At 49.6% G+C, this 27,908-nt stretch overlaps 2 protein-coding genes across 8 annotated transcripts; one reads left to right on the forward strand and one right to left on the reverse strand.

Moving 5' to 3' along the window:
• Nucleotides 1–95: 95 nt before the first annotated feature.
• LOC114586160 (rho guanine nucleotide exchange factor 11-like) lies at nucleotides 96–24,567 on the reverse strand. Of its 3 annotated transcripts, none has more exons than XM_077920563.1 (11): nucleotides 24,268–24,567; nucleotides 8,217–8,392; nucleotides 7,047–7,193; nucleotides 6,209–6,288; nucleotides 5,789–5,914; nucleotides 4,935–5,052; nucleotides 4,245–4,423; nucleotides 4,071–4,146; nucleotides 3,141–3,308; nucleotides 2,948–3,035; nucleotides 293–426 (listed from the first exon to the last, which is right to left on the reverse strand). In XM_077920563.1, the coding sequence occupies exons 1-11, from the start codon at nucleotides 24,309–24,311 to the stop codon at nucleotides 423–425; spliced, it is 1,206 nt and encodes a 401-aa protein (XP_077776689.1). In that variant the 5' UTR covers nucleotides 24,312–24,567; the 3' UTR covers nucleotides 293–422. The 3 variants fall into 3 exon arrangements, with proteins under 3 accessions (XP_077776686.1, XP_077776689.1, XP_077776688.1); XM_077920562.1 differs by lacking the exon at nucleotides 293–426 and adding an exon at nucleotides 2,116–2,238; XM_077920560.1 differs by lacking the exons at nucleotides 2,948–3,035; nucleotides 7,047–7,193 and having other exon boundaries at nucleotides 96–426.
• Nucleotides 10,161–27,685, forward strand: LRRC71 (leucine rich repeat containing 71). Of its 5 annotated transcripts, none has more exons than XM_077920557.1 (16): nucleotides 10,161–10,179; nucleotides 19,058–19,176; nucleotides 19,443–19,562; nucleotides 20,772–20,912; nucleotides 21,042–21,117; nucleotides 21,249–21,323; nucleotides 21,954–22,022; nucleotides 22,433–22,592; nucleotides 23,594–23,677; nucleotides 23,890–23,979; nucleotides 24,565–24,699; nucleotides 25,852–25,957; nucleotides 26,076–26,164; nucleotides 26,678–26,786; nucleotides 27,089–27,204; nucleotides 27,393–27,685. In XM_077920557.1, the coding sequence occupies exons 2-16, from the start codon at nucleotides 19,083–19,085 to the stop codon at nucleotides 27,516–27,518; spliced, it is 1,590 nt and encodes a 529-aa protein (XP_077776683.1). In that variant the 5' UTR covers nucleotides 10,161–10,179; nucleotides 19,058–19,082; the 3' UTR covers nucleotides 27,519–27,685. The 5 variants fall into 5 exon arrangements, with proteins under 5 accessions (XP_077776683.1, XP_028565017.2, XP_077776682.1 ...); XM_028709184.2 differs by lacking the exon at nucleotides 10,161–10,179 and adding an exon at nucleotides 18,277–18,431; XM_077920556.1 differs by lacking the exon at nucleotides 10,161–10,179 and adding an exon at nucleotides 18,476–18,494.
• The last annotated feature ends 223 nt before the right edge of the window (nucleotides 27,686–27,908 follow it).

The raw sequence follows: 27,908 nt of genomic DNA on the forward strand, positions 1-27,908 counted from the left end.
GTTTTCCTCACCCATGGTGTGATTTCAGGTTTCCTAGCATGCACTGGGCCTTTCTCTGCACCTGCAATATCCTCTTCTCATCTCTGTTACTAAGAGGTTCCTCTTCCCCCTATATCAGATTTCCCAATATATCTAGGTCTGGTGCACCCTGTTTGTACAAATTATTTGCCAAGAGAAGTGAATTCTGCAAGCAGTGTTGCAGGGTGGAGTGCTCAGTCTTCCAGCCATGCCCTTTCCCAGGATACTCCATTCCACTGTTGGGCACAGCAAATGCCTCTAAGTACCAGTTGCTGGAAACCATTGGAAAAGAGAATTGTTGTTGTGCTTGGTTCCAGCTTGCTGTCTTCCCAAAGGCAACTGGCTGGCCACTGTGAGAATAGTATGCTAGACTAGATGGGCCACTGGCCTGATCCAGCGGAGCTTCATCTGGAGTGATTTTAAGAGGAGGAAAAACAGTTAAAATTAGGAGTCATTGTAAAATGTCCATTAACCTAAAAAAAAAAAAAGAGCAAGAAACCAGAACTGCAGTAAAACTCACCACGCAATCTCATGGGAGGCTTTTAAACAGGTTGGATGGGCATCTGTCAGGGAATCCTCAGCTGTGATTCCTGCACTGTGATTCTATTTTCATAGCAATTTCTGTTTCTTTTGCACGTGCAAATCACAAATGTGCAAAGAACTGCAGTAAAAAGGGCCCAAGATGAGAAGGGCTCCCAAACCGCTCAATGAACAAAGCTTGCCTCCTCCCAGGAATAAAAGGGGCAGTGAGGCCGGACCCTCTGTGTGCTACATTTGCACATGATCACCCTACAGCTATGGAGTGTCTCTAGAGTTGTGCAAGAGCCTTAGAAGACTGAGGAATTGGGGGAGGGTGAGCAGGGTGGCGTGAGAGCAGTTGCATTTCAGGGATTTAGCTGATCTTCCCCCAGAGCGTTGCTTATCTGGATTACTAGCAGCTTGGAGGCAATTAACAAATGGGGATCCGGGTCCCCCCACAATCCCACTAGTCTTTCACCCACCGCCTGAAGCGGATTAGTGTCTGAGCTGTGACCCGAGGTGCTCAGGTGCTGCATTTACTTGGCTATTTCTGCTTTATACCGGGGACATCCCTCCCCAGCCCCCATTACACAACCGACATGGCTTCAATCCGTGGTGGGTTGCCAACTGTTGAGGGGGAAGTGGCCCAGCCTGCTCCTGCGCATTTAACAGTGGCTTCATCTGTCTAAAGCAGTGGTTCTCAACCTGTGGGTCCCCAGATGTTGTTGGACTACAACTCCCATCATCCCTGAGCTCTGGCCTTGCTAGGGGTGATGGGAGTTGTAGTTCAACAACATTTGGGGACCCACAGGTTGAGAAAGGCTGGTCTAAAGCAGTGTTGGCCAAACTTGGGTCTCCAGCTGTTTTGGGACTACAATTCCCATCATCCCTGACCACTGGTCCTGTTAGCTAGGGGTGATGGGAGTTGTAGTCCAAAACAGCTGGAGACCCAAGTTTGGCCAACACTGGTCTAAAGGAATTGAGAGGGAATCCCCCCTCCAATGACATGAAAGGTTAGCTTGAACACCTTGCTAACACCAGCAGATCAAGCTGTGGTTGAAAGCATAGGTGCACGGGCAAATAATAAAAGTTGGCAACCTGTAATCCATGTAAAACTCCAATCTATCAGACTCCAAAAGGGTGTGAGATTAGGGACAACTTCACACACATTGTGTTTTTCTTAACTCTGATGCTTTTTTAAAAGATTATTTATGAAGCATAGTTAATGTGCCCTACAGTTTACAGAGGCAAATAGTTCTCTGCCTCAAAGAGTTACAATTGGTAAAAGGAGTCAGAACTTTTCATGCAGTAATTTGAGGCATGGGGGGATGCTGCTTAGGTGCAAGAAAGATACAACTTCCTTTATTTTCTTGTTACCGTCTGCAGAATTCTGTTTTGATAACCTCAGTTGGCCCAGAAAAGCTATGAGAAAACGGCTCTTGACATCCCATTGACCTTAACTAGTAGCAGGAACGGTGTTTGAGGAGCAGGGTAATTGGTGATGGTACAACAGAAAGATCCCCCCACCCCTGCCGCTATCGCCATTTTATAAAGTCCGTAGAATAATGCAAAAAGGCGTTCTAATAAAGCTCTGTGGTTTTCATTTATTACATGTGAAATTAATATTATCTCAGATTCCCTGAGGGCAAGGTGGCATTTCCCTTGGCGCGCCTTACTGCCTCTTCCAGAAGTTCTATCCACCTGCCAGGAAAAGAGGGGAGGGGAGAGAAAGACTCACTAAAAGCCCCCGAAAAGAATGGAATAGCTATGATTTGTCATTAGAAAGGCAGACATTAAAGAGAGGCCCCATATTAATCTCAGCAGCATCTTTGGGGGAGGGGGTACCAATATCTATATATATTTTATATATTTAGATTTACATTTATATTTACATTTGTATCTGTGTCTGTGTCTGTCTGCCTGGATATTTTTGGGACCCACCTAATTTGTGTGACTGTAAATTGTTTTAAACCGCTATTAATATTGTGCTCTGTTGTAACACACACCCTAGGACCTTAGGGTGAAGGGCAGGTAATAAAATATAATATTAACAATTACACACACACACACACACACACACACACACACACACACACACACTTTTTTAAAAAACACAACAACCACAGGTGTGTGTGCACATGTACAGAAATAGTTGGACACCTGCCCAGAATGGAAAAAGGCAGCAGGAAACGGGACAAGGCACGGCAGAGGGCTGGTTAGTAAAAACAACTCCCAAACACATCCTGGATACATTCCATCAAGCTCTGCCTGCAACTGGACAGCAAACAGTGGAATAGCAACAAATATTCATGACTGAAAAAGCAGGAAAGTGGGAACTGTAAATGTGCCACGCCCACAAAGAAATGTCTGCTCCAGAATTGTGAGGGAAACAACAGGTAAACAATCTTACATATTCTTTTCTGAAGGTGTTGAGGCAACGAGCTGATACAGATGGGGTACCAGTTCTGATGTGCAAATGACAAAGAAAGCTCGCGGATCTGGACAGAGAGGAGAGACAAGATGGAGAAAGAGGCAACGCGCCAGGGCTGGTCTGCCTAGCTTATAACCTTTAAATGAGGAAATGTGGTTTTATCCCAATTTACCTGTGGCCACGGTGCGGATCAGCACTGCATTCAGCTTGAGGACGGGGCTGATCGTTTGCCAAGTGCCTGAGGAGCCCCACACCCTCTTCCTGTGGCACTTGAGAACGAGTCTCTCATCCTTCCTCTGCAGGAGCAGCAGGAGATGTTCCAGCAGCAACACGTGCAAGTCTAAGAGAGAGGCAGAGATTTTTGGAGTGGCTAACCTGCTCCGTGTATCTAGATAAGAACATCAGGAGAGTTTGGCTGCAGAATCAGTCCAAAGGCCCAACTAGTGAGAAGAACTGCCTATACCAGTTCAGGCCACTGGGGTCCATCTAGCTCAGTAATGTCCACACTCACTGGCAGCAATGGCACTCCAGGATCTCAGGCAGGAAGTCTTTTCCCCAGCTTGACCTGTAGATGCTGTTGGGGATTGAACCCGGGACTTTCTCCATGCAAATCAGGTGCTCTGTCACCAAGCTAGGATGGCCCTTCTTCTGAAGGTAGCCTGTCTGGGAGAGTCTTTTAATCTGTGGCCTGTTGCTTTAGAATTTCAAACACCATTGGAGGTTTTGATGTTTCAACAGCTGATGCTTTAGTTGTTTTTCGGGGTCTTGTTCTAAAATTGCTTTGTTCTGTCAAACTTTCTGCAAGCTGCTTGGTTCATCTAGCTCAGAAACCCAGCCAGAAGGGTGGGATATAAATAATAAAACTATTATTATTATTATTACTATTACTATTATTATTTGTCTGACTGGCAGCAATGGTTCTCTTGAGGGTTTGGGGCTCAAAGAGTCTTTCTACCACCAAGCCACAGGGCTGCCCCACCTGGATTACTATTAAAAGTGGGATATAAACAAAGTCAGTGAGAGAGGAACTGCAGAAACCTCCACTTTGAGAGGCCTGTGCCACATTTGTGTGTTGGTTGAGGTGAGGTTGACAGCCACGTACCCACAGACTTGTCTTTGCGCAGGCGCCAGCGCAAGGGGCCCTCGTGGATCAGGCAATGACTCCGGAGGTCAATATTCTGGACAGACGGGACAAAAAAAGGCAGTGTTTTGAAGAGTGGGGAAGTAATATAAAAGCAGGAATTCAGGCAGAAGGTGATGATGGGGAGGGCCATACCTTGAACTCCGCTGCCAGTGCGTTGGTGGTCCACTGCAGCGAGGTGGTGTCCAAACACATCTGATAGGTCTCCAGGCGATGATGGTTTTCGGCCTTCTTCACAATCTCTTTCACACACTGAAGGATTTCCCAGCATTGGTCCCTAGCCTGGCACAGCTTCTGGTGCTCTGAAGACTGCCCTAAGCAAAGAAGGTACAGAGAGAGAGAGAGAGAGAGAGAGAGAGAGAGAGAGAGAGAGAGAGAGAGAGAGATGGACTGTCACGCTGCTGTTAAATTTTGTTTCTATTTACCAAAAACTTGGAGGCTGCTTTGGAAACACAGGGGTGGTCCCTAAGTGGTTCCCAACACAAAACAGACACAACACTGCATTTAAAAGAAAAACGACCTTGGGCAGATGAGCAGCACTGCGGTAGGAATACATAACCCCAAGCAATCCTTTTTTTCCTCATAAGAAAGTTGGCCTCTGAACAACCCTTGCAACCCTGCAGCCCCACCATCTGCTAATACTAGCAGTGGAGAGGTGTGTATACTGTACCATCATCACTGATGTGTGTATTCACTTTCCACAATAGGCTACGCTCCATGTAGCCCACAACATCCAAAGGTCACAAAGCATAACATTCAAATTGTAGGAGATACGACTCTCCTCCCTCTCCCAGCACACACATAAATATGTAGAGACCGAGATACCATCAGTGTGTTTGATAATATTATCCAGCAGCAAAGGGTAGTTTGTCAGCTGCTGCATTTCGGAGAGGATGAGATCTTTCAGTTGATGGTGGCGGCACTGGTAGTTACTCTCTGCTTCCTGGGAAGGGGAGACAGACAGACAGACAGACAGACAATATGCTTCTGTGACCATATGGAGACTGGAGACATGTCCTGTTTGTGGGCTTCCCTTTGGGGCATCCGGTTGTCAACTGTGAGAACAGGATGCCTATGGCCTGATCCATCTGCAGGGCTCTTCTTTGGTTCTTATTCTTATGGTGGGGGTGTAGGTTTGCAAAAGACCCGTCCAGGGGACAGTTAGAGAACCACCTTCCTGATGAAGAAGAAGTGCAGAGCTTTCAGAAGCCTTGAGATCTGGGTCTATGACAGGAAGAACAACAACATGCCCCAGGAAAAGAAGGAAAGAAGGGGAAGACGTGGGTCGATGGTGGAGCTGTTTTGTCATTGTAAAAACTGAGGCTGGAAGTATGTGTATGGCGAAGGGGAGAACAACGTAAGATGAGTCTGTTGAATCAGACCAATGTCCCATCTAGTCCACCATCCTGTTCTCACAGTGGCCAACCAGATTTCTGTGGGAAGCCCACAAGCAGGATTCAAGCACAAGAGCACTCTACCCACTTGCGGATTCAAGCATTATTCAGAAGCACTACCGCATTCAGGGTGGGTAGCAGGGAGAGGAGGACAGGCCTCTGGCCCTCCAGAATGGAGAAAGAGCCTTCCAAGGACTTCCTCTTGCACTCCGCACAGAAAATGCAGACCCAGCATCTGAGACAGCCCCTCCCTCCCCCCTCCTTAGCGTATGAGCACACAGATACCTGAATGATGAGCCGGAATCGAGTGTCCTTCTGCAGCTTGGTCTCGATCAGCTCCAGGGCCTTGGACTGGTTCACACAGAAGTCAGAGACTGCCTGTTGGATCTCTTCACGTGCAGGCCCACCAAACTGGGGGAAAGGAATAATAATAATAACAACAACAACAACAACAATAACAATAATAACTTATTTTTACCAGCCACTCTGGGCAGCTCCCAACAGAATATTAAAAATACAATAAAACATCAAACATTAAACTTCCCTAGATGGAAGGGGGCAAAGGGGGCAGGGGAGAGGAAACACTTCCTGGTTAGAATCAGGCAGGTCAGGAAATCAAGGGGCCAAACTCAACTGGAACCCCAAACACTGTCTACACACAAAGCCGCATCACCACCACCAGCCCAGCCACTCAGAGATTGTTACCTGGGAAAGCATGAAGTGCCCAATTTCATGGATGATGGGCCCTTGTTCTTGAAGTGTTTTCATCGATTCTGACAGAGAACCTGGAGAAAGGACAGGAGGAGGGAATGGTGAGAAAAGGGGCCTGGGGAAATAGCCACAGCAGAGATGGGAGGGGGAGAAGGACAGACATGGTCTCTATCTCTTTTTTTAGTACCATGCCCCCGGTGATAGGCCTCAAAGCTGGCCATTACAGATTGGCAGACGCTCCAAGTGTCCCTATTTTCCAGGGACAGTCCTGGGTTTACAGAAGGCATTCCAGTTTACGATTTGTTCCCAGGATGTCCCACTTCTTCTTAGGACGTTCCTCTTTTCATTGGTGAAATGTTGGAAGGTATGGAGTTATATGACCCCTAAGCCAAGGGGATAAGTAACTATACAACCTTTAGTAGACATCTGAAGGCAACCCTGTATAGGAAAGTTTTTATTATGCTTTTATATACGTTGGAAGCTGCCAAGCATGGCTGGGGCAACCCAGTCAGATGGGCAGGGTACTATTATTACTATTGTTGTTGTTGTTGAATAGGATGTCCCTATTTTTATCTGAAAAATGTTGGAGTTCCTGGGGAGCGCTGCTGTTGCGCTCAAGTCTAGATGAGGCCCCCTTTGGCGTTATCTAGCTGCCTCCTGCAGGGCTCTTCTGAACTTCTGCTCCAATGGTCCTCCTGAGCGAGGGCCTTTGATGGAGGCGACCCTCTCCCTCAACTCCTGACCCGCCTGTGAGGAAGCAATGATCTGTGCGAGACACAGAATGGGGGCCTAGTCCAAAGGGGCTCCGACTGAATAAGAGAGGCAGCCTTACTGTGAATCTTCAGCAGCTCTGGGAGGTTGGGGAAGAGGAGGGCCAGCTCCTCCTGCGAAAGAAGTTTCTCCCTAAACATGCGCTGATAGAAGAAGACAGTCAGGACACGCAGAAGCCGCAGGTGAGAGGCTTCTGTCACAAACAGCTCTGTGCAAAGAGGGGGGAAGAATGTCAGCTAGAGGTCAAATCCCAGCAGGATCCAGGAATGAGGCAGCTAAAACAGGTTCATTGAAAAAAGCCTTGGGTTCTGCCTTTCAAGAGGAGACTGATCATGTTCTCTTCCTGTACTGGGAGCAAGCCCATGGTGTTGCTGTTGGCGGAGCATTAAGAAGCTGCCTTCTTCAGTCAGACCCTGGTCCACCTGGCCCAATGCCTACTTGTCTCTGACTGGCAGGTGGCTCTCCAAGGTTTCTGGGGTCTTTCCTTCTCATTCCTACCTGGAAATGCCATCGGATATTGAACCTGGGGCCTTCTATATGCAGAGCATGTGTTCCACCAAGGGGCTGTGGCCCTTTCACTTAAGATAAAACAAGATTCCAGTTCTCATAGTACCGGATAAAGGGCTCTGATTTAAATGAGAATGCAGGAAGCTGAGTGAAATACCATTGGACTCTCTGGCTCAGTGTTGTCTGTAGTACTTGGCAGAAAGTGCTCCTCTAGAGGGGTTCAGGAAGGGGACATTCCCAGCTCTACCTGAAGATGCCATCAGGAATCAAGCATGGGAGCTTCTGCAGGGAAAACATGGTCTCCACCACTGAGCTATAAGTCCCTTCCCCAGCATGGGCACCAATATGCAGCTGATAGCTCTGGTTACCAGTGCAACGCACACAAACACCATTCATCTATGGATTTCCCTTCCTCCTCAGAGACATTACAGCACACTTCAGGGCCAATAAGCCTTCTTCCCACCCTGCTCCCCTGGCCCTGTGTCAGAACTTTACTGTCCATCTTGACTGACCCATGTGGGTATTGCCTGGAGGGAATTTCACTAATAGCCATTTTTAAGAACTCAAAAGTTCCAAGCTACATGTACAGCCAAGGACCCACTTCCCAGGAGAGATCTCACTAGGCACTTCTTCCACTTTTGCTTAAAGTAAGTTGAGATCCTTCTAGAGCCCCATGACTTTCTGAGAGTAACCCAAAGTATGAGCCACAGAATGACCTCCTCACCATTGATGGCTTCCTGGTGGTCAACCTCCCGCTGTGGCAGGGAAGACGCAACATGGCGGCCGACAGTGTCTTTCCACTTCTGTGAGCTCAGGTCCGAGACATAGAAGAGGTCGTCCCCCAGCAAGGAGGGGAGGGAGGGGTCTGAGGTGGACCACAAGTTTGGGGTCTCGATGTTCCTGTGGGGGATTGAGCAAATGGGAGAGGCAGGGTGTCAAAAGAGGGTCTGCTAAAGCTTCTCTGGCCTCATACATTGATTTTGGACCTTTCTTGGGGCTCATAGCATTAAGGAAGGAGACACGGATTTCCGTTGTCACATTCTTGGTGGACAGACATTTTGCATGTTATGTATACTTTACCATTTGATTTTATTGTATTTTGTATTTTTAGTTGTTTTGAGACACTTTAGTAACAAGTGATTAATAAATTTAATAAATAACAATGATACCTCAGTGGGACCCAAGGGAGTGTTTTTATATGAAAGGCTTTCAAGCTGCATTTAAGCCCCTCTGGGGCTTCTTCCATGACTTTGGCCAGCAGTGAACATTGTGGATGTGGAAGAGAGGGAATAAATGACAGGAAGCATGTTGAATGCAAACAAGGAGTGTCTCTCCCTCCTCCATCACCACCACTTCCACCCTCCTACTGACAGGAGGGCCTTTGTGTTCCTTGTGTTCCTGACCACTCCATATAAATGGCCTCCCTCAACCCCGTGCCTCCAGATGTTGTCGGACTACAACTCCCATCAGCCCCCAGCAAGCATGGGAGTTACAAGGGTCTAATAACCGATGAGCATCTTCAAAAACTGGCCATAGGGGACCACCCAGCTTCAAGATCTCTCCCCTACCCTCCAACTTTACCTTCTTTGAAAAGAGGACAAACAGCCTCCCATTGTGCAATGGGAAACGACAAATTGCCTGCACTTTCAACTGTACTGAGCAACACAGATGTCTATGCTTTCAGCGGATCCAAAGTCAGATGTCTGCACTTTCAAATGAGCCAAGGAAGACCAGTGTCTGTACTTTCAGCTGATCCAAGGCTCAAAGCAGACTCCTCACCAGGCCTCCTGGGAAACAAATATGAAGGATCCCACTGTCGGTTGTGAAGTCAGAGCCTGGCCTATCCCTTAATTTACCACCCATCCTTCCCTCTCAGGGCCAGGCAGCTGGATCTAGGCTACCCTTATAGTTAGTTCCCCTAAACACCCCCAGCCCCACATGCCTCTGGGACATCAAAGGAAATAAGGCAAGCCTTTTAATTTTAGTGTGTGGGCTTCATTGTATTATGGAACCAATTTCTCTTTCAACTCAGGTACACACCCACATTCACAACATCTAGGCATCTTTTATAAGACACACCTGTGCTCCCAGGGACCTTTCTTGGTGCTTAATTTTATGATTACATGAAAATCCTAACTTTCCTCGAAATAACTCAAGGAGTTGTATGTGGCGCTCCCCCCCCCCCGCCCAAATTATCTGCACAATAGCCCTGTCAGGTAGGCTAGGCTGAGACTTGGCCCAAGGTCACCCAGTGAGCATCACAGCCAAGTGTGGATTTGAACCCTGGTCCAGAACAAACCGCTACACTCCAGTATATTATAATTTCAACTACCCTTCCTCATTTGCTATCTCCAGGGAGAGAGATGTGGGAATCCCTTTCTCCTCCCTGACAGACCATCTGACAAGGGACTGAGGCGGGTGCTCCTTGTGCTCACCTGGCACATTCGTATAGAATAATGCATGTCCACCTGTACTAGTAATTGAGATGACATTACATAAATAGGTGGGTATATTAGAAGATGTAAGGTAGTGTTCAATAGGAAGGGGGAGGTGGAATGTTAGTGGTGAGTGATGATTGGCTGAGCTGGCATTTGAAAAGTGGTTTGAATGCTGGGAGGGAGTCGGTTGAGAGTCAGTTAGAGCCTGGAGATCAGAGAGGGAAGAGCTGGGGGTGGATGTGAAGCAGGGTTGGTTGGATGAGCGGCACAAGAATAGAATAATGGCCTGGTTAGAGCTGTAATAAAGTGACAGATAAGATACTGGGACATTTGAAACAATAAGCTTATGTAGTCAAAGGCATCTTGAAGCCCTCATTTAGTGCTTTTTCATTTGATGTTCTTTTATAAATCAGTTTTATTCCGCCACTTGCCTCTTCCTAGTCTATGTAAGGGCTACTGATGGCTCCTAGTCACAATGGCTGTGCTTTGTCTCCACAGTCAGAGGGAGCAATGCTTCTGAATACCAGTTGCTGGAGACTGGGGCAGTGGCAGAGGGGTGGAGAGTACTCTTGTGCTCGGATCCTGTATTGAGGGTTTCCCTCAGGTATCTGGCTGGCCACTGTGAGAACAGGCTGCTGGACTAGATGGGCCACTGGCTCGAATCCAGCAGAGGTCTTACGTTCTTCTGTTCCGATCCAAGTGATCTGTGGTGGAGGGTATTTGGTAGGATACCCAGGAAAGACCCAGCTCATAGCAGTACAATTTGAAGTGGAAAAGTGGCACAGGGAATTGTGAGCAGTGCTAGAAGACCTCAGAGCAAAGGGGTTGGCACAATACCCATCTCTTCCACCCGTCTGTTCCCCTGCAGCTTCACAGGAAAGGAAGTAAATTTAGACAATATATGAAGGACAATTGCAAGCCATTAACAGCACTGGCAGGACTTATTTAAGAAGACTTGTAATGTTGATTATATATACCTTTATACATATTGGTTAACATTTTTGACAATGGAAAGGACATAAATGCAAAGAGGAAGTAGTATATAATACTATGATATAAAAAAGCATTAAGGTAACCATGAGATGGGAGGGAGGTCGACAGTTTATTTGAACAAACTGTGGAAAAATATGAATGTATTTTAATAGTACAAAATGGAAACTTAATATATTTTTTAAAAAGGAAAGGAAGCTCATAGGGGGTGGCCCTAGGTCATCGCCTGTCAGGCATGGGGCAAGCAATCATGGCCAAAGCTTCACTTTGCAAACAGCTTCCAACTAGGCCATCACCACCATGCCTGCTTCCCAGAAACTACTCAAGCTCAGCCACAGATTTCTGACACAATGAAAAAGCTACACAGATGGGAGATTTCATTTCATTTTCTTAAAACGCACATAGACCTTTACAACTGAATGTCAGAAAACACCCCTCAGCTTCCTCTGGCCAGACAACACCAACAAGGGCCCTGTTTCCAAGGCAGGTGTGAGATCCTAAAGTCCAGTGGCCTATTTTATTTTTTTTTTATTTCAAAATGTCCATAGTTGGTCTTGAAGCCACCACAACTCCTGGGAGAGGTTGGGGGGGGGGGGGAGAGGAGGAATGTTTGCAGGATGGTGATGTGTCACCAGCTCCTCCTCTTGGCCAGAGATGGTGGTAAAACAGGTGCTCTGGCAGGGGAATGGGATGTGTGGAACAGGGGTGGTGGTGAAAGTGGCTCCTCTTGAGGGGTGGGAGTGGCTTCTTCTCTTGGTGGGATGCAGGGTGGGAACAGCTTGAGTGGGGTAGAGGGAGCTCTGAGGGGTGGCTTGGACCAGAAGAATCTCCTTTCTGTCCCAGTGTAAAATATCTTCAGGGCTGCCTTCTGGCCTAGAAAGGAGAGAGAAGGAAGGTACTTTACAACTGCCAAGTACAGCACAGCCACCAGTCTGACTCAAAATGGGAGTATCTCCCCACTCCACAGGCTCCAGCTCCTCACTTATTTTTGAAGGTGGGGAGCTGCCTGATGTGCCTGCCTGCTCACCTTTTCATCACAGCACTGAGGTGAAGGCTCTCAATATTGGGGGGTGGTAGTGGTGGTCAAGGGTTTTTCAAAGACCCCTCCATTTGCTCTCTTCTCCAGCTTTGGGCCTCTCAGCCACTTCTCTTTTTACAGGAGCATACCTGACACTCTAGGCTTGGATGCACCCAACTTACCGTATTTGTTTTTGAGTCTAGGTGAACAGAGAGGGGTGCTCTTGAATAGCACATGGGGATTAGGGTCGGGTGGGGTGAGGTGAGAACTTGCAATACTTACACAATGAAAATGAAAACCTCTTCAGTTTCCTCAGCCTGCATGAATAACTTGCTCTGGAAGAGCAGCTAGGAAATTGGCACCAGTGGAGACCACCCTCTGTGCCTTCTTGAACTCATTTGTTTGATTCTTTCCCTCAACACACACACACAGGCAGCTTCCACCAATTTGTTCTCTCTGGCTCTAGTCACATGATTCATACTCCCCCTCCATTTCAACCCATTGACCTGCCTCTCACAACTGAGGCCATGTGCAGATGGGTCAGAACTTTCATAAAAGGAAGTGGAATAGAATACCAAGTCTCCCACATCCCCGTTCCTTTGGCCTGCTAGACTAGAGCACCGTCCTACCCCCCAACTCCTTGCTTTCAGCCTGCTGAGCTTCTGTGAGAGCTGCTTGATGGTTTGGAAGATAATCTTGGGTGAGACATCCAGGGCCACTGCTGAACCTTTGAGGGAGGTGGGCAAAGCATCCTTCATACCCTCCACCTCTTCTGAGCAAGAGGAGATATCGGTGGGGGGTGGGGAGGAGAAAGAGAATTGTGAAGGGGAAAAAAACCTGAATTACAGGAAAACACATTATATGCCCAGCACCTCAGAGAACTCCCAGGAAGTACCAAGATGGGAGGGCAGAAAAAAGGGAGATATATCTAGGAGTCAAGCACTTGCAGATTAAATCTCAAAAGGTTTTAAGCAAGAACAATCTGCTTCCAGAAGGATCCACAGAGTCCCCTGCTCCTGTCCAATCATCCTCTTGTGATGTGTTCCCTTGCACTGTTGGATCAGGATCAGGAAGGTGGGTTAGTCTGCAGTTGCAGCTTGTCACAATACAGAAGGGTTGGTTTTTTTGCAGATGGGAAGCCATTGACAAGGATGGCTGAGATGGCACAAGCTAACTGTGTCCTCTGTCCCCCCCCCAAAAAAAAAATCCCAATGGGGAGCTCTCACAGGGACAGGCTTGCCTCCGGCATCTTGATACCACCCTTGGCCCTATTCCCCTGGCAGAAATGCCCATCACATATCTGCTTCGACTCTACCAGAGGGAGGGCAATCTGAGGGCAATCTCAGAGAAGATACACCTCCCCCATTAGCTATGGCCTCAGCCGGCAGTCGCAGGCCCACCTTTCTGTGCCATTTTGTGGTGGCTGCCATCCCCTTCCAGGTGGGGGAGAACCCCCAGCGTGTTTGGCAGCACCTCAAGGGGGCTCCTTGGGAGGAAGAACCTGCATCTCCATGGGTGGGTGGGGAGGTGTATGGAAGATGACAAAACAGGACAAAGGGCTTCCTCCCAGATTTTCACCTCCAACTCAGTAACATCGGGAGCTTCGTCTTAGGCAGGGTGGCGACTGGGAAACATTTTGCTGTGGTGGGGAGGGGGAAAAGAAAGGCATTGGAGAGTCTAAACCAAAACAGCCACCCCATCGATGTCCAAAATGGGAAGAAGCCAATAGTGGGGAGGAGGGGTGCTAACAGAGAAGACCTTCCCTCTCTCCCTGGTCTTTTCAAAGGGAGAGGCAGGAAATGAGCAGGATACTCCCAGAATGCCTTGCAACCCTGTTGGATCTTCACTGCTTACGGGTGTGGGTGACTATCAGCCACTCACCAGAAGTCCCTAATCTCCTGCATATCTTGCTTCTCTACTCCAGGGTAGGGGAGACTGCACCATCCACCCATCAAGCTTCACCCACACCTCAGCAGCAAGCAGCAGAGTAGCAACAAACACGCATGACTGAAAAAGCAGGAAAATGTGGAAGATAAATATGCCACGCCCACACACAGAAAAGTCTGGTCCAAAATCTGATCTGTTTGTGACATAAGCCATGGCCGCCATCTGGAAGCCCGCTTGAAGTCCTGGGCTGTTCTCCCAAGACCCCTCAACCCTCTCCCTTCCACCTCAGCAGTTTGACCATGAAGGGCACCCTTCGCTACCATCTTCATCTTCTACTCCCTCCTACCGAAAGGGGAAATGGGGTGGTAGGAAACAGCAGGTAAAAACCTTACATCTTCTTTTCAGAATATGTTGAAGCCATGTGCTCATAGATCTGAGGTCCTGGTTCAAAGGTGGAAATGATGAAGAGGACTCACACATTTGAATGGAGAAAAGAAACAAGATGGAGGAAGAGGCAACACGCCAGGGCTGCCTTGTTTAGCTTACAACCTTTAAACAAGGAAACATGGTTTTATGGTCTCCCTTTTCATCTGTCACGGTCCGGTTCACGGGCGATCAAAGTCCCGGCTGGGGATGTCGGGACCGGGGGCAAGATGGTGGGGTGGGAGCCGGAACGGGAGTCCAGGAGTCAGGAAGCCAAGGGTCCGAGGGTCAGGAAGCAAGGAGTCATGAAGTCAAGGGTCCGAGGATCAAGGAGTCAAGGAACCCAAGGCAGGGAACGTGTTGCTGTGGCAAAGAGCTGAAGGGAAATGCTAACCTTATCTCCCTTCCCAGCTCTTGCCACCAGGTGCTGTGAATTACCAATCAGCCTCACCTGTGAGGCCATGCCTTGCCTCTTCAGAACAAACTTAGGAAGGCCCCAGTCCTGGTCACAGGGTCTGACTCCTGCCCGCACACCTGACATCCATGAGCAGGGCTGAACATCTGCTTGTTGTCTGAGGAGCCCAGCACCTTCTTCCTGTGGCATTTTAGTAGCAGCCTCGCACCCTTTTGCTGCAGGAACACTAGCAGATCCTTGTACAGCAATGTATGCAGGTCTAACAGAAGCACAGATAGTGAGAGATGTTGTTGTTAACCTGCTTCATGTATCCTGATGAGAACATTGAGTGTGTTTGGTGGCAGAATCAGGCCAAAGGCCCACCTACGTCAGAGGAACAAAGGAAGCTGCCTATACCACATCAGGCCATTGGCATCCATCTAGTTCAGTACTGTTGACACTGAATGGCAGCATTTTTAAGTGCAATCAGTCTGTATGAGTTCACTTTTGTGAAATCTTTTTCTGGCTTCAAAATTAGGGTTAATGAACATTTTCCATGTTTGTGGGACTGACTCCCCCCCCCCCCAAGATGTATAATAATGGTTAAATGGAATAATTTTGCAAACCATGGGGAGAGCTCAGTCTGAAACACTTGTCCATCTGGTCCCAGTGATTTACCTGTCCTAAGGTGCTTAATAACATTAGTAACCACTTCCTGAAAAATTGAAGTGAGCCTGCAATGCTCAAACTGGATCACAGTGTCCCATGGGAATTCACCTGCTCTGCTTTTCCCAGTCGGGACTCATTATGAGCCCCCTCTAAATCCACTGAGGGCAGTGGAAATGGAACCATACCCGCCCCTTCTACTTTTTCAGGTAAACCACAACATTTAATGTTTTCTGTCTGTCTCTGTCCGATTTTTCTTCTAGCTTAAGTGCTAGATCATCAGTTGCCTTTTGAAGCAGCTGAATTTCAGATTGATTTTCAAGGGCTGTATTCATAGCTTCATTAGATGTTTTGGAGATTTCCTTAAGGTCTCCCAATAGTGAGTCAAATCATCTTTCAAAGAAGACTAGAGCAATTGCCCAGTCTGAGGCTAGCACTTGTCAGATCCAGTTTATATAAGCGCCTATGACACCCTGTCGCCCTCCATATTGAGAGCAGATTTCCCGCCTTTTTGTTGCCCCAGCCTCCCTTTGCCATTATAGAGTAGGCCTTGTGTGAGGCCTCAGAACAGATACTATTTTCTCCCTTAAATCAAGTTTTACAATTTTGCTTTTTGGACCTTGAGCATTACCTTACTGGAGCTGTAAATTTCTGGGTGCCAAACCACTTTTAAAAGACCACTTGATGCATTTATTGTCCTGTGGCAATCAGAGACATTTTGATCCTTGGCTAGCCATGCCCCTGCATTTCATTTCATTTTTATCCCACCATTTTCTAAGCAGCTCAAGGTGGTACAGTATATGGTCCTCTGTCTCAACTGTTTATGTGGATGTGCAAACGCAGGGGGGTCCTCATGAATCATGCGACAGCTTTGGAGGTCAAGGGGCAGAGAAAGGCAGCATTTAAAAGAGGGGAAGAGTAGTATAAAGCCAGGAACTCAGGCAGAGGGGGAAAGGGAGGTCATTTGAACTCTGTCACCAGTGGGTTGCTGATCTGTTCCAGAGAGGTGGTGTCCAGGTACTTCAAATCGTTGTCCAGGCACTGCTTGTTTTCTACCTGCTTCACTGCCTCTTTTACGTACCAGAGAATCTCTTGGCATTTGTCCCAGACCGGGCAAAACTTCTTGTGCTCCAAGGCCTACCCTCAGCAAAGAAGGTGCGGCGTGAGAGAATATGGGCTGACAGCTACTAGTGGTTTGTTTTTATTTACCAAAAATCTGCAATCTGCTTTTGAAAAACGGGTGGTCCCAAAGCGGTTCACCACATAAAGCAGAAACGTTGCATTTAAAAGCTGCATTTAGAACAAACTGGTATTGTAAAATCAGATTTAGAAGCAGGCGCAGGAGCCAGACATAATGCAAAACGATCCTTGTTTGCCGATACAAGAGTTGGTTCCTGAACACTTGCACACTACAGGCACAGACCCACAGTGTGCTAATGCAAATGTGTGTGCATATTACATAAACACACAGCATCACCTATTTGCGTGCTGACATTTCACAGTAAGCCATGCTCAAAGCAGGTCACAACATTCAAAAGTTATTTACATAATAACAGTGCACAGTTCATTCAGCCAAGTGGGTACTTTGGGGGGGGGGGCGGTTCTGTATGTCTCTTTTCTCTGCATTGCTTTAAGAGACCTCCCTGCAAACATTATAACTGATTTCATGGAATAAGACCTGCACTCATTAGGCCTGACACTCAGCCAGTTCTGTGAAGATTGTGTTTTTGCTAATAAAGAGTTAACTCCAACTTTGAAGGGTGTGATTTACTGACCGGCAGGCTTTTTGACAATAGGTTTGGCCACCTCTCAATATAATTTGGCCAAACTCGGCATGAGGGTTCCTGAGGTGGGACTGGCAGTCGTCATTGATGTTTGGACACCAGCCACCATTTTGACTCAATATGGCAGACTGATATGTCACTTTGGTATGACTTCACCTGTTTTATGGCATAGGTTCAGCCACCAATCAAGACAGCATCACCAAATTCAGGATGAAGGTTCCTGAGGTGGGGTGGCAGTCTTCATTGACATTTGGATGCTGGGTACCATTTTGATTCAAAATGGCAGACTGAAACATGACTTTGGCATGACTTCTCTTGATTTTTGGCATGTTGAGTCCACCCTCACAAATAACACTACTCATTTTAAAAACCCTTTTTTGTTTTTGTTCCTACAAATCTGTGGGTGGCACTAGGCACTCCCTGCTAGTGTATGTGTGTAGGCTTCTAAGCAGGGTCAAATGGAAAGGATGGCCAGGGATGGGGGAGAGAAGATTTTAGGGAGAAAGTGTGGGTCTATCTCAAGGGTCAGCAAACTTTTTCAGCAGGGGGCTGGTCCACTGTCCCTTAGACCTTGGGGGGGGGGGCTGGACTATATACAGTATATATATATATATATATTGGGGGGGGGGAATGAATGAACTCCTATGCTCCACAAATAACCCAGAGATGCATTTTAAATGAAAGCACACATTCTACTCATGTAAAAACATGCTGATTCCCAGACCATCCGCAGGCCAGATTTGGAAGGTGATTGGGCCTGATCCGGCCCCCGGGCCTTAGTCTGCCTAGCCATGGTCTATCTCCTTATTTATTCCCCCTCCACTCCATTCAGGTTGTATGAACAGGGGAGATGGGGGAACCTGTACTCTTGTCAGGCCCTTTGGGGAAGGTTTGGGAAGTGGGGGTCTCCTGCTCCGCCCCCCACGCCAAAAGTTTCCTTCCCCAACGACCTCTCCCCAGACAGCGGGTGGCCATAGCAAACAGCACCCAGATCAAGCCCTTTTGGTGATAGGGGAGGTCAGGGAAAGCGGGAAAGGGAATATGCCTCTTTCTAGTTCTCTTCTCCCCACTGCAGGGGTCACAGGGCCCCGAGAGACCCTGGGGGAGCTTCACACGTGCCCGTTCTGCAGGCGTGGCGGCGGCGCCCTTTGGCGAGCAGGTGACAGGTGGATGGAGGGGGATGCCTTGACTCGGCCATCGGCGCTGCTCCTGCGCCCTCTAGTGGCCAACAGGGCTCGCTGCAGCCGCCACGGCCCTGCCTCTTTCCCCGCCTAGCTGCTGCCGGGGTTTGGTTGCCACGGCGACCGCGGCCTACACAGCCGTGCGAGGCCTGAGCTGAGTTGAGGGAGGGGGCTGACCTCGATACTGATATACCGCTGTTACCTCTGAGGCGCGGGGCGGGGTGAGGTGGGGGGTGGGAAGAGGGTTCGTCATGTGGCCTTGGCAGGGAGACTCACCTGCTCCAATAAAAGTGGGCGCAGCCTCGCCTAAGAGAGCTTCAGCCCCCCCCCCTCAAATCCTGCCCCATCTCCCTTAGGGTCCTTCTTAATAAGTCGCCAGCACCCACTTTGAGGCCCCTCTGCTTGTTAGGGACTCCACCCCACATATACCCATGGCTGACCGTCAATTGCTCCCTCTTTGTCCCCTTTCCAGACCCTCATAGGGACCCCCATCCCATTGCTATAGAAACCCCCTCCCCCATTCAGCCAAGGAGAGAGCCTTCTGATAGAATTTTGAATCTAACAGATCTCCCCTCCAGGGATCTCCAACATCTCAAAAAATCAGCCATAATCTCAGGGACCTTGAAGCTTCCCCCCCCCCAACAAAAAAAGTCTCTGTGCTGTTTCTCCCAGAATTCAATAATTTCCCTCCCCCAGCCCTCACATCTTTCAGCTCTTGTCCCCATTCAGGGACCTTCGCCCTCGACTTCCTCCAATCTCATGATTCGTTTCTTTGTCCTCACAGAGTCCTTTCCAGAGGGAGGGGCGCCATGGGGAAAAAAGGAGAGCGGGGGGCCAAGGACAAGGCTGCAGCCTTGGAAGAAGAAGCCAGGAATGCTGCCAGAAGGGCTGAACATGGGGAAGGTAGGAAGATGTACTCTGCCCCCCCCCATCTCTCATTCTGCTTTGACTCAGCCACTCTCTAGGGAAGTTTTCAGGCTCATGACGATCCTGCGTGGCTGATAGATGGTGGCTTGCTGCGTTGAGTTCCACAGTTGAGCATGGATTGCATCCCAGCTCCACTCTACTCTAGCCACTAGCTGCCACCACCCACATACAATCTTAGGATCTGAACGCCAGCTGCTTGGTGTCTCTAAAGCCCTCCCGGGGCGTCTCCCCTTTCTTCACAGAGGAATACCAGTGCACAGGGATCCTGGAGCAGGATTTCTTGGAGCTCTGCACCCGGGCTGGATTCCAAGAGATCCCAAAAGTTACACTGAGGCCACACCCCAATTCTTTCGCTGTACAGGGTGAGTGGTGCTCGTTCCTCTCAATAACTTCATTGGGTTTTACATCCTCTGTAATATTCCCCCACTTCACAATGAGGCACATGAGTTACAAATCGAGCCCAATGCTGGGGTTGGGGGTCGAGAGTTTAAGGCAGTTCTCGGTGCTATCTCCGCCGCCCCCTTGGATGTCGCTAGTTCTCTGCGGCACAATTCTGACAACAAACAAGTGTGTCTGCTCAAATGCTGAACCTGGTAGCATTTTTTTATTTTTTTTTACAGTGCCTCAGTCACCAGCATGGGGGCAATCAATTCCATAAAGTATGATAAACATCCCAGGCATCTCCAAGTTGAGCTTGGAAAGATTCCTGAGAGCTGCTGACAGTCAGTAATCGCTAGAGGGACCGATGATCTGAGGCGCTTTAAGGCAGCTTCCTATGTCCCCGTTTAACTCAATCAGAACCATGAGGACTGGAGTTTATTTTTAGAGGAAAAGGAGTATCTCAGTGGCAGAGCATCTGCCTTGCAGAAAGGAGGCCACAGATTCAATCCCCAATGGCACTTCCATGAAGGGCTGGGAAGGTCTTCTGGTCTGAAACCCTGGAGAGAACCATTATTGGTCAGTGAAGCCTGGATTGGGTTAGATGGACCTCAAAGGTCTGACTCGATACAATTCAGCTTCCTGTGTAAAGATGGCCATCTCTTGAAGCTATCTATACCTCCAACATCCGTTTTCACAGGAGAAGAGGCATGCACTTGACCAGCCTTCCCCAACATGGTGGCCTCCAGATTATGTTGGACTGCAAATCCCATCAGCCTTAGCCAGCACACCCTGCGCCTGTCAGCCCCAGCATTGTATGGGCATGCTGGCTAGAGCTGATGGAAGTTTAACATCTGGAGGGCACCAGATTGGTGACAGTCACCTTTCCACTTTGTGGGTGGGTGCAGACAGATGGGAGAGCAAAATGTTACCCTCTTGGGAATGGCCAGACCAAAAAGGCAGCTGCTCGATGGAGAGACATCAGATAAGGTGGAAGAGGCCAGGTAAGATTATCGCTGAGCAGAGAGGAGGCCACGTCTGGTCAATGAATCCTGAAGGGTTTGGTGCTCTGTAGGTTGCCAGCTTAGCTTCCCTCCTGGAACGATGTCTTGTTCCATACGGACCCATGAGAGAAGCTGCCAGGCTCTTTCCTCCTTGTTGCTACCCCGGTGAGCTCTGACTTGTCTCCACAGAGGAGCCTGACCCACTGGCCGAGAGGGAGGGTCCCTACATCATTGCACAGATCCAGTGCAAGTATGCCTTCTTCCGCCCCACCATCCAGGTGGATTTGGAACATGAGGACCCCAAAACCACTAAGGAGATCTTCATCCGGAGTGAGTGAAGTGGTGTCCCTCTCCCTGGTCCACACAGACCTTCCGTCTCCCCTCTTTGTGCCCCCTGAGCAGGGTGGGCTGGGGGCTTCAAGGCCAACGAAAGCCCCACCTGCTTTTCTCTGTCAGCAGACTGGAAAATCGAAGACAAGATGCTGGGTATCTTTGCCAAGTGCCTGCCAGCTCTTTCCCACCTCCAGTCAATTCGGTGAGTGGCACAAAGTCCTGGGGCAGGGGGCATGGCTTTCAGGCTAGTGGTTCACCCAACATCCTCCTGCTGGCTAAAGGGGAATACTTCTCCTGAATTCCCAAGTTTCATCCACTCTGCTCTCCTTTCAGGCTCTGGAAGGTTGGCCTGACAGACGTCACCTTCCTCTCTCTCCTCTCCATTGTGCCAACCTGCTCCACACTCAAGTAAGTCTTGGATCAGGGCCTGTCAGGCCTCAGCCAGGGTCTCCTCCCCTCTGTCAAGTGATGAGGCAACAGCCTGGGAGTCCAGAGGCAGACAGGGTGGTTAATCGCAGCAAGCAGGAGCAAGGGCTGAGGCCCAGGCAAGGAGGAGGGCAACACATTTCTCGGACGGATGAACTGGCTGGAAGGCTGGGCTTTTAGGGGCCCAAGTGAGCCAGAATTGTAGGAATGGGGGCCAAGGCTGAGGTGGACCCCTTGGCACTAGGGAGCTTTGGGCAGCCTGATGCCCTGAGATGCTGTTGGGCCCCCACCATCCATGATCCTTGATTGACCATTGGTCATGCTGGCTGCTGGGGCTGCTAGGAGTTGGAGCCCAACAACAACTGGAGGGCCACATTTTGAGAAGAGATGGCTTAGCCAGCCAAGTTCACAGGAGATGGCAAATGCTGCTGGCATAGACAGGAAGGTGTTCAGTCTTGACGCCTACTTCCTGCCTGCAGGAATGCCCTGGTTACTTGATCCCACAAGCACCATCTTGATTTTTTCTTTTTAAAAATAAGATCAGCAATAGAATAACAGAAAGGGGCAAATACCTGACAGTGGTGGGCAGACCTATTCTCCTTCTGCTTGCAGGACACTGGCCGTGGAGGGAAACCCTATGCGTGAGCGAGTGTTCCACAAGCTGATTGCTGAAGAGACCAAGTGAGAACTGAGGGGAGGCCTGAGGGGAGATTGGGAGTGGAAGACTGAGCTCTGGGTGTGTCTGGGTGCGGGCATGTGCATGCATGTGCGCATGGAGGTCTCTTGCCTCTAGCACACATAGAGCCCAAAGGAAGGGAAGGACCACAGCTCAGCGGCATAGAAGGTCCAAGGCCCAGTCCCCGGGGATGAGAAAAGATTCCTGCCTAAAACTCTGTAGAGCCACTCTGCCAGTCAGTGTTTACAATACTGAGCTAGATGGACCAGTGGTTTGACTTGGCATAAGGCAAGACGGGAGCCAGAAAAATATGTGTCCGGTGCAATTGCAGTAATCCAGGCCCTCTCTAGGGCAGCTGGGTGCCCAGTCCTGCTGAGAAGTGGCCTCTCCTTTCTTTCTTTTCCTCTCCTCTCAGCTTGGCCCACATTTCCCTCCGGAACAACGAGATCGATGACGAGGCGGCCTTACTAATTGGACAGGCGCTTTCTTCTCTCAAGGGCTCAAACAAGAACCTTGCCTCCATCAACCTCAGCTATAACCACATCACAGATGTGGGTGCTGGCTACATCGCCGATGTGAGGAGGCCTGAGGCAGCTCTGCACCTAGGCAGAGGCCAAAGGATTCAGGGCCTACATTCTGCTCTTGGAGGTTCAGGGGAGGGAGGGTGACTTTCTCCGAAGAAAGCCAGGAGTGGGAGCTTCTGGCAAGAGTGCTGTAGGGACAGACTGGGAGGTGGTTTAGAAATGGCATCCCAAGACTGAAAAGATGGGAGAGAGCAGTTTGTCAGGATGGAGGAAAGGAGTGCAGTTCCACTGTCAGTTTACAGCTGACCACTGGCTCTTTGGTGATCCAGTAGCAGTTTGCCCTTTTTCCTTGGTGTGGCTGGAAAAGTCTCTGTTGGTAATTTTGGCGTAGTGAAAGCTCTTTGGTTCTCCTAGCCAGGCATGGCCAAACTTGGCCCTCCAACTGTTTTGGGACTACAATTCCCATCATCCCTGACCATTGGTCCTGTTAGCTAGGGATGATGGGAGTTGTAGTCCCAAAACAGCTGGAGGGCCAAGTTTGGCCATGCCTGTGACCTAGGCAGAAGATGCCATTGGCTAGGGTGCCCTTTTTCCAAGGTAGCTACTTTTGGCAAAAGGCAACTCACATATTGGATTGGAATGCAGGAAAATAGGATCAGCAGTTGCTGACTCCCCATTGAAACAGACATGCAACTGTTATAGAAGGACAGCCCTTGTGAGGCAGCTGCTGTTTTGAAAAGTCCAGTGGGAAGGCATCCTTGCTTTTCACAACCCATTTGGACTGGCAGTGCTGCCTAGAATCACACTGGTGTACATAGACACATCCAACAGTACTCACAGAACAAATTGGGAGTTTGCCCATCAGTATTTGGAAGCCTCAGAGAGTTGCATCCTCAACTTGGCCTGGGTTGTTGCAGTCCTGGGACTGCTCAGCACCCGAGGCCTTCTCTCCCAGAGAATGTGACCTTGCTCTGTTTCCAGTCCCTTGGCCTCGGGCCACTTAATCCCCCCTGTGCTTTTTCCTCTGTGTCTTTCTGGCCCCTCCTGCACAGGGCCTGCGGCTCAATCGTTCGCTGCTTTCCTTGTCGCTGGCGCACAACCAGATCAAAGATGAAGGAGCCCTGAAGCTCGCAGAGGTCAGTCTGGCTGTGGCCCTTCAAGCAGTTCAGAAGGTTCCCCTTTTGGGGAATGGGATGTGTGGGACAGGAGCCCTAATTGACAACATTGCTGCCTCCCTCCCTTCTGTAGCAGGCAGGCCTCTGCAGCCAGGGCAAGGAGAACAGCAAGTGGGTCCAGGGAGGGAGGAATATCTCACCGTCCCAACAGCCTTGCCCTGCTCACTCCACAGGTTCTCGGCCCATTTGCCCTCACACACATGGAGGTGGTAGAGAGGAGGCGACTTCTGCTGGAGAAGGAGGCCCAGGAAAGATGTCGCTTGGTAAGCAGGAAGGAGAGAAGTGCCAGAGGAAGTGGGGGGGTGGATGAGTGGGCTCCAGAACCCCCCTCTCTAGGGCCTGAAAGTTTGCAGCAGAAGCTGGCTGTGCACAGAGCTATTTGGCTTGCCTCTGCCATGGCCTCATAGAGAAACTGCCCACCAGCCCTAAATCTCTGGAACTGTTTCTTCTTGTTCTTGCACTTTTTGTTGCTTATTTTAGGATGAACCACAGTTGCTCATGTAGTGCTTATTATTATTATTAGATAAATTTTAAAAAGCTGTAAAACTTACCAGAAGTATGGGTGGAGAGGGACCACAAATGGCTGAACCAGCATTCAGTTTGCTAGGATGCATGTCAGTCCTTCCATTTCCAAAGCCAGGCTCCCTCTATGGCTGCACCGCACATTGCAACTCTCTCGCTCTCCCTTTCCCTCTGAGTCTCCTGCAATAAGTAACAGAGCTTGCGCAGTAGGAGACTACCCTGATCCATCTCTGCTGCCACTGGGCTGGGGAATCGGCACGGGGCCATTTCTGCCAAGAGGCTGCTATTCTTCTGAGCCGACTCTTTCCACTCCTCTCTCTCTCAAGCCACAGAGACATGCGGAACTGAAAAACGAGCGCCCCTCCAGCCACATGAGCAGCATAGCCCTCGATAAGCTCCAGACAGCCAAGACCACCAAAGCCATCACTAAGAAGAAGGAGAAGGAGAAAGAGAAGGAGAAAGTGAGAGCCCTGGAGCAAGCCGGGAGACAGTCTGAAATGAGGAGACCCCAGGAATGCTGTTTTGAAAGGCCTTGCCCTCACTGTGGTTGAGGGAGGCAGGGGGTAGTGGAGAGATGGGGTTTCCTTCTTGCCGGGAGGCTGATTCTCCTCCTCCTGTTTATCTCCCATGGCTTCTGCCTCTCTACTTCCAGAGGCTAGGCTGGGGACTGTTGGGTGCAAGGACTTTTCTGTGGTGGCTCCCCATTTGCACAGATAGCATCTCAGAGCCAGGGGAAGAGCCTTTGATCCTCCCTAGCCTTGGCTGCTGCTTTTCACTTTTGCTTCCACTGACTCTTCATGTGCTTTGCCAACCTCATTTTCTGCTCTGCTGCTAATTGGTGTGGAAGCCATTTAGCCTGAAAGCCCCCTTGAGGCAGGATACAAATGAACCTATCCTCCTCCTCCTGAATGCTGCATAGTTTCCTCTGCCAGGAGAGGGCCTGCATCCCCCCGCCCCCGGTCCTTCCCTTCTACTCTCCCAGCCTCTAAATAGAACCCCCTGACAACCATCCCCCCCCCCCACTTCTGCCGCTCTAATTAGCAAAGTGAAATATAAAACCTTTTCTACTTTCTTACTATCTCTCATTGGTTTTGTTTACTGCTTTGTGTCACCCCTTCTAGTTGTGGAATTCACTTAGTAAGTGAAGGATGGAGGGAGCAGCAAGGCTGGGTTCCCAGTCTGGGATACATCCCCTTCCCCGTCCCCAATTATCTCAGCCCTGACCCCTTCTTCTTTCCCTTCCCACCAGTGCATTTGGCTGAGGTGTGATTCTGGATGTGGGGTTGGATTTGAATAGGGTTGCCATATTTCAAAAAGTAAAAACCAGCACACTCTGAACTTTATTGAGCTTTTTCTTTTTTTAGGAAAACCCAAAATTTGTTAAGCATTTTTTCCCCAAAAGCGCTTTTTTCATTGACTTGTCTAAGATCCAAGACCAAGTGCCGCCTTTTGGAAATTCCCCCCAGATGTCAATTCCGCCTTTGAAATCCCAGTAATGTTTGGGAAAATCCGAACAAATGGCAGCCCTAGATTTGAACCACTTTTAGAGGGGTGGGGGAAGGGACTACGCACTACCTATTAAAAAAACAACCAAAACCTTCCCTTCTTTCTAGGAACTTCCTAAGAAGGATGACAAGGGCCAGGCCAGTGCAGCAACAGCTGCACCAGCAACACCAGCAGCTCAGTCCAAGAAGGAAGACTCCAAGCAGGCCAAGAAAGGTGCCCTGAAAGCCCTCTTTACTGCCATTTCCTCCCCCTCCCTATGGACTGTTTTCAGGCCTTCACTGGCACTCTCAAGGGCTGCTTGACCACAGCCTTCTTGATTTCCCCCCTACAGCGGCTCCTCCTGCCGAACAGAAAGCCGCCCGCGGCAAAGGAGCAAAATCGGGCACCAAAGACAAACGGGCTCAAGTCATAGAAGTGGAGGTGAGGCTCATTCGAGCATCGTCCAGCTCAGCTCTTGACCTGGCTTCTTCAAGGAAGAAACTGGTAGCCCCAGCCCCTCACCCTTCCTTGACACCAAGCAGCCAAACCTCAAGGCAAGGATCCTTCACCTCCTCCTTCACACAGGGACCATCTGTGGCCCTCCAGATTGTGTGTTTGGAGCCCAAGAGCCAATAATGGCCAGTAGCCAGGGGTGGTGGGAGTTTCTTCCCTGCCCTATCCACACACCAGCCCTTCCAGCCTCACATGTCCACACATTCAGAGAGTGTAGGAGAGGGCTGGGAAACATCTATGTCCTTCCCAGTGTTGCTGGACTGTAGCTCCCCTCACTATCATCATCCTTGACCTTCGGCCATGCCGGTTCCTGCCAGGAAGCATAGATGACCCCCCTCCCCCCATTACTCTAGAGTCAAGGACTTCAACAAGCTGTTGAATGGCTGCCATCTTTCCTACATGGTGCCTTCACCTCACCAGCTTTTCTGTTTTCCTGGGCAGGTGATAGAGCCCACTGAGATGGTGAATCCGTTGCTGGAGCCAGCAGAGCACAGGGATGGGCAAGTCTTCCTGCCAGGCAACCGGGTCCTCATCTACTTGAACCTCATCCGTATGTCTCCCCTGGAGCAGCAGGGCCGGGCTGGGCCAGGCAGGGAGAAGAGGGTGACTCACCTAGCGGCTTTTTGTTGGGAGCCAAGGCCTTTCATGGGGCTCCTGACCAGCCGACCCAGCCGCTGTCGTTTCCTGATTTGTAGATGGCTCTAAGCAGAGCCAAGTGCTTGGCCAGCCGTGCCGGCTCCATTCAGTTCCCAAGATGGGCTTGGAGAGGGTGGGGATGGGAGCAAGCACCCTCCGAACGGGGAGGGAGATCCTGAGCTTGGTTCTCATCTTTTGCCTCGTCTCCAAACTCAGGTAACCAAATCACAGAGAAGGGCTTGCAGGCCTTTCTGGTCGCCTTGGAACAGCAGAGTGTTAGGTTGGCTCCTGGAGGCAAAGGGCCGATGGGCCTCCTGCGGCTGTCACTGGCGGTGAGTTTGGGGACGGGGATGGGGAGAATAGCTGAGCCTTTGGGGCCTGGTTCTCTTTCCATCTGAAACTTACACCCTCCCTCCTTTATGGGATTGAGGATGAGCTGGGGAAGCCTTACTAGTACTGCAAGCTTTGCAGGTACCTGCCTCCCTCAATCCCTCACCTGGATCATTTAAAACTGTTTCAGAAAAACAACTATCCAGTGGACAGCAAGACCTATGCCAGGATCCAAGAGCTCATGTGGACACGTGACCCCGTTCCCAGGTCAGGGACAGCAGCCAGGGTGGCAGAAGAGGAGATGGGGGCGGCGTAGACCTTTAGCTGGAGAGCACACAAAAAATCCAGGATGATCCCGCTGGCCTCCTCACAGCGCTCCTTGGATTCAAGCATCACTTGTCATTTGAACGCAGGGAGAGGGAGGAAACTGCTTCCCACCCCAATTCAAGAGAAGTGCAAATAAACCTGATGCTCACCTCCTCACTTAAGGGTGCAGGAACCTGTACTAATTTAGGGGGAGATTTCAGGGGGGGGAGTCACTCTGTGGTTGAGAGGCAGAGAACTGACTTAATGGGACTGCCAAGTCAGGGTCGTAGCAATATTTATCCGGCTGATAATGGAATTAGAGAACTCCAGATCCACCATCCCTGCCTGATAATATGCATAAAATCCAGGTTATGGAGTAAATAAGAGGCCTCACCTGCTA

This window comes from Podarcis muralis, chromosome 16 (assembly GCF_964188315.1).
Source record: "Podarcis muralis chromosome 16, rPodMur119.hap1.1, whole genome shotgun sequence".
Lineage (NCBI taxonomy): Eukaryota > Metazoa > Chordata > Lepidosauria > Squamata > Lacertidae > Podarcis > Podarcis muralis.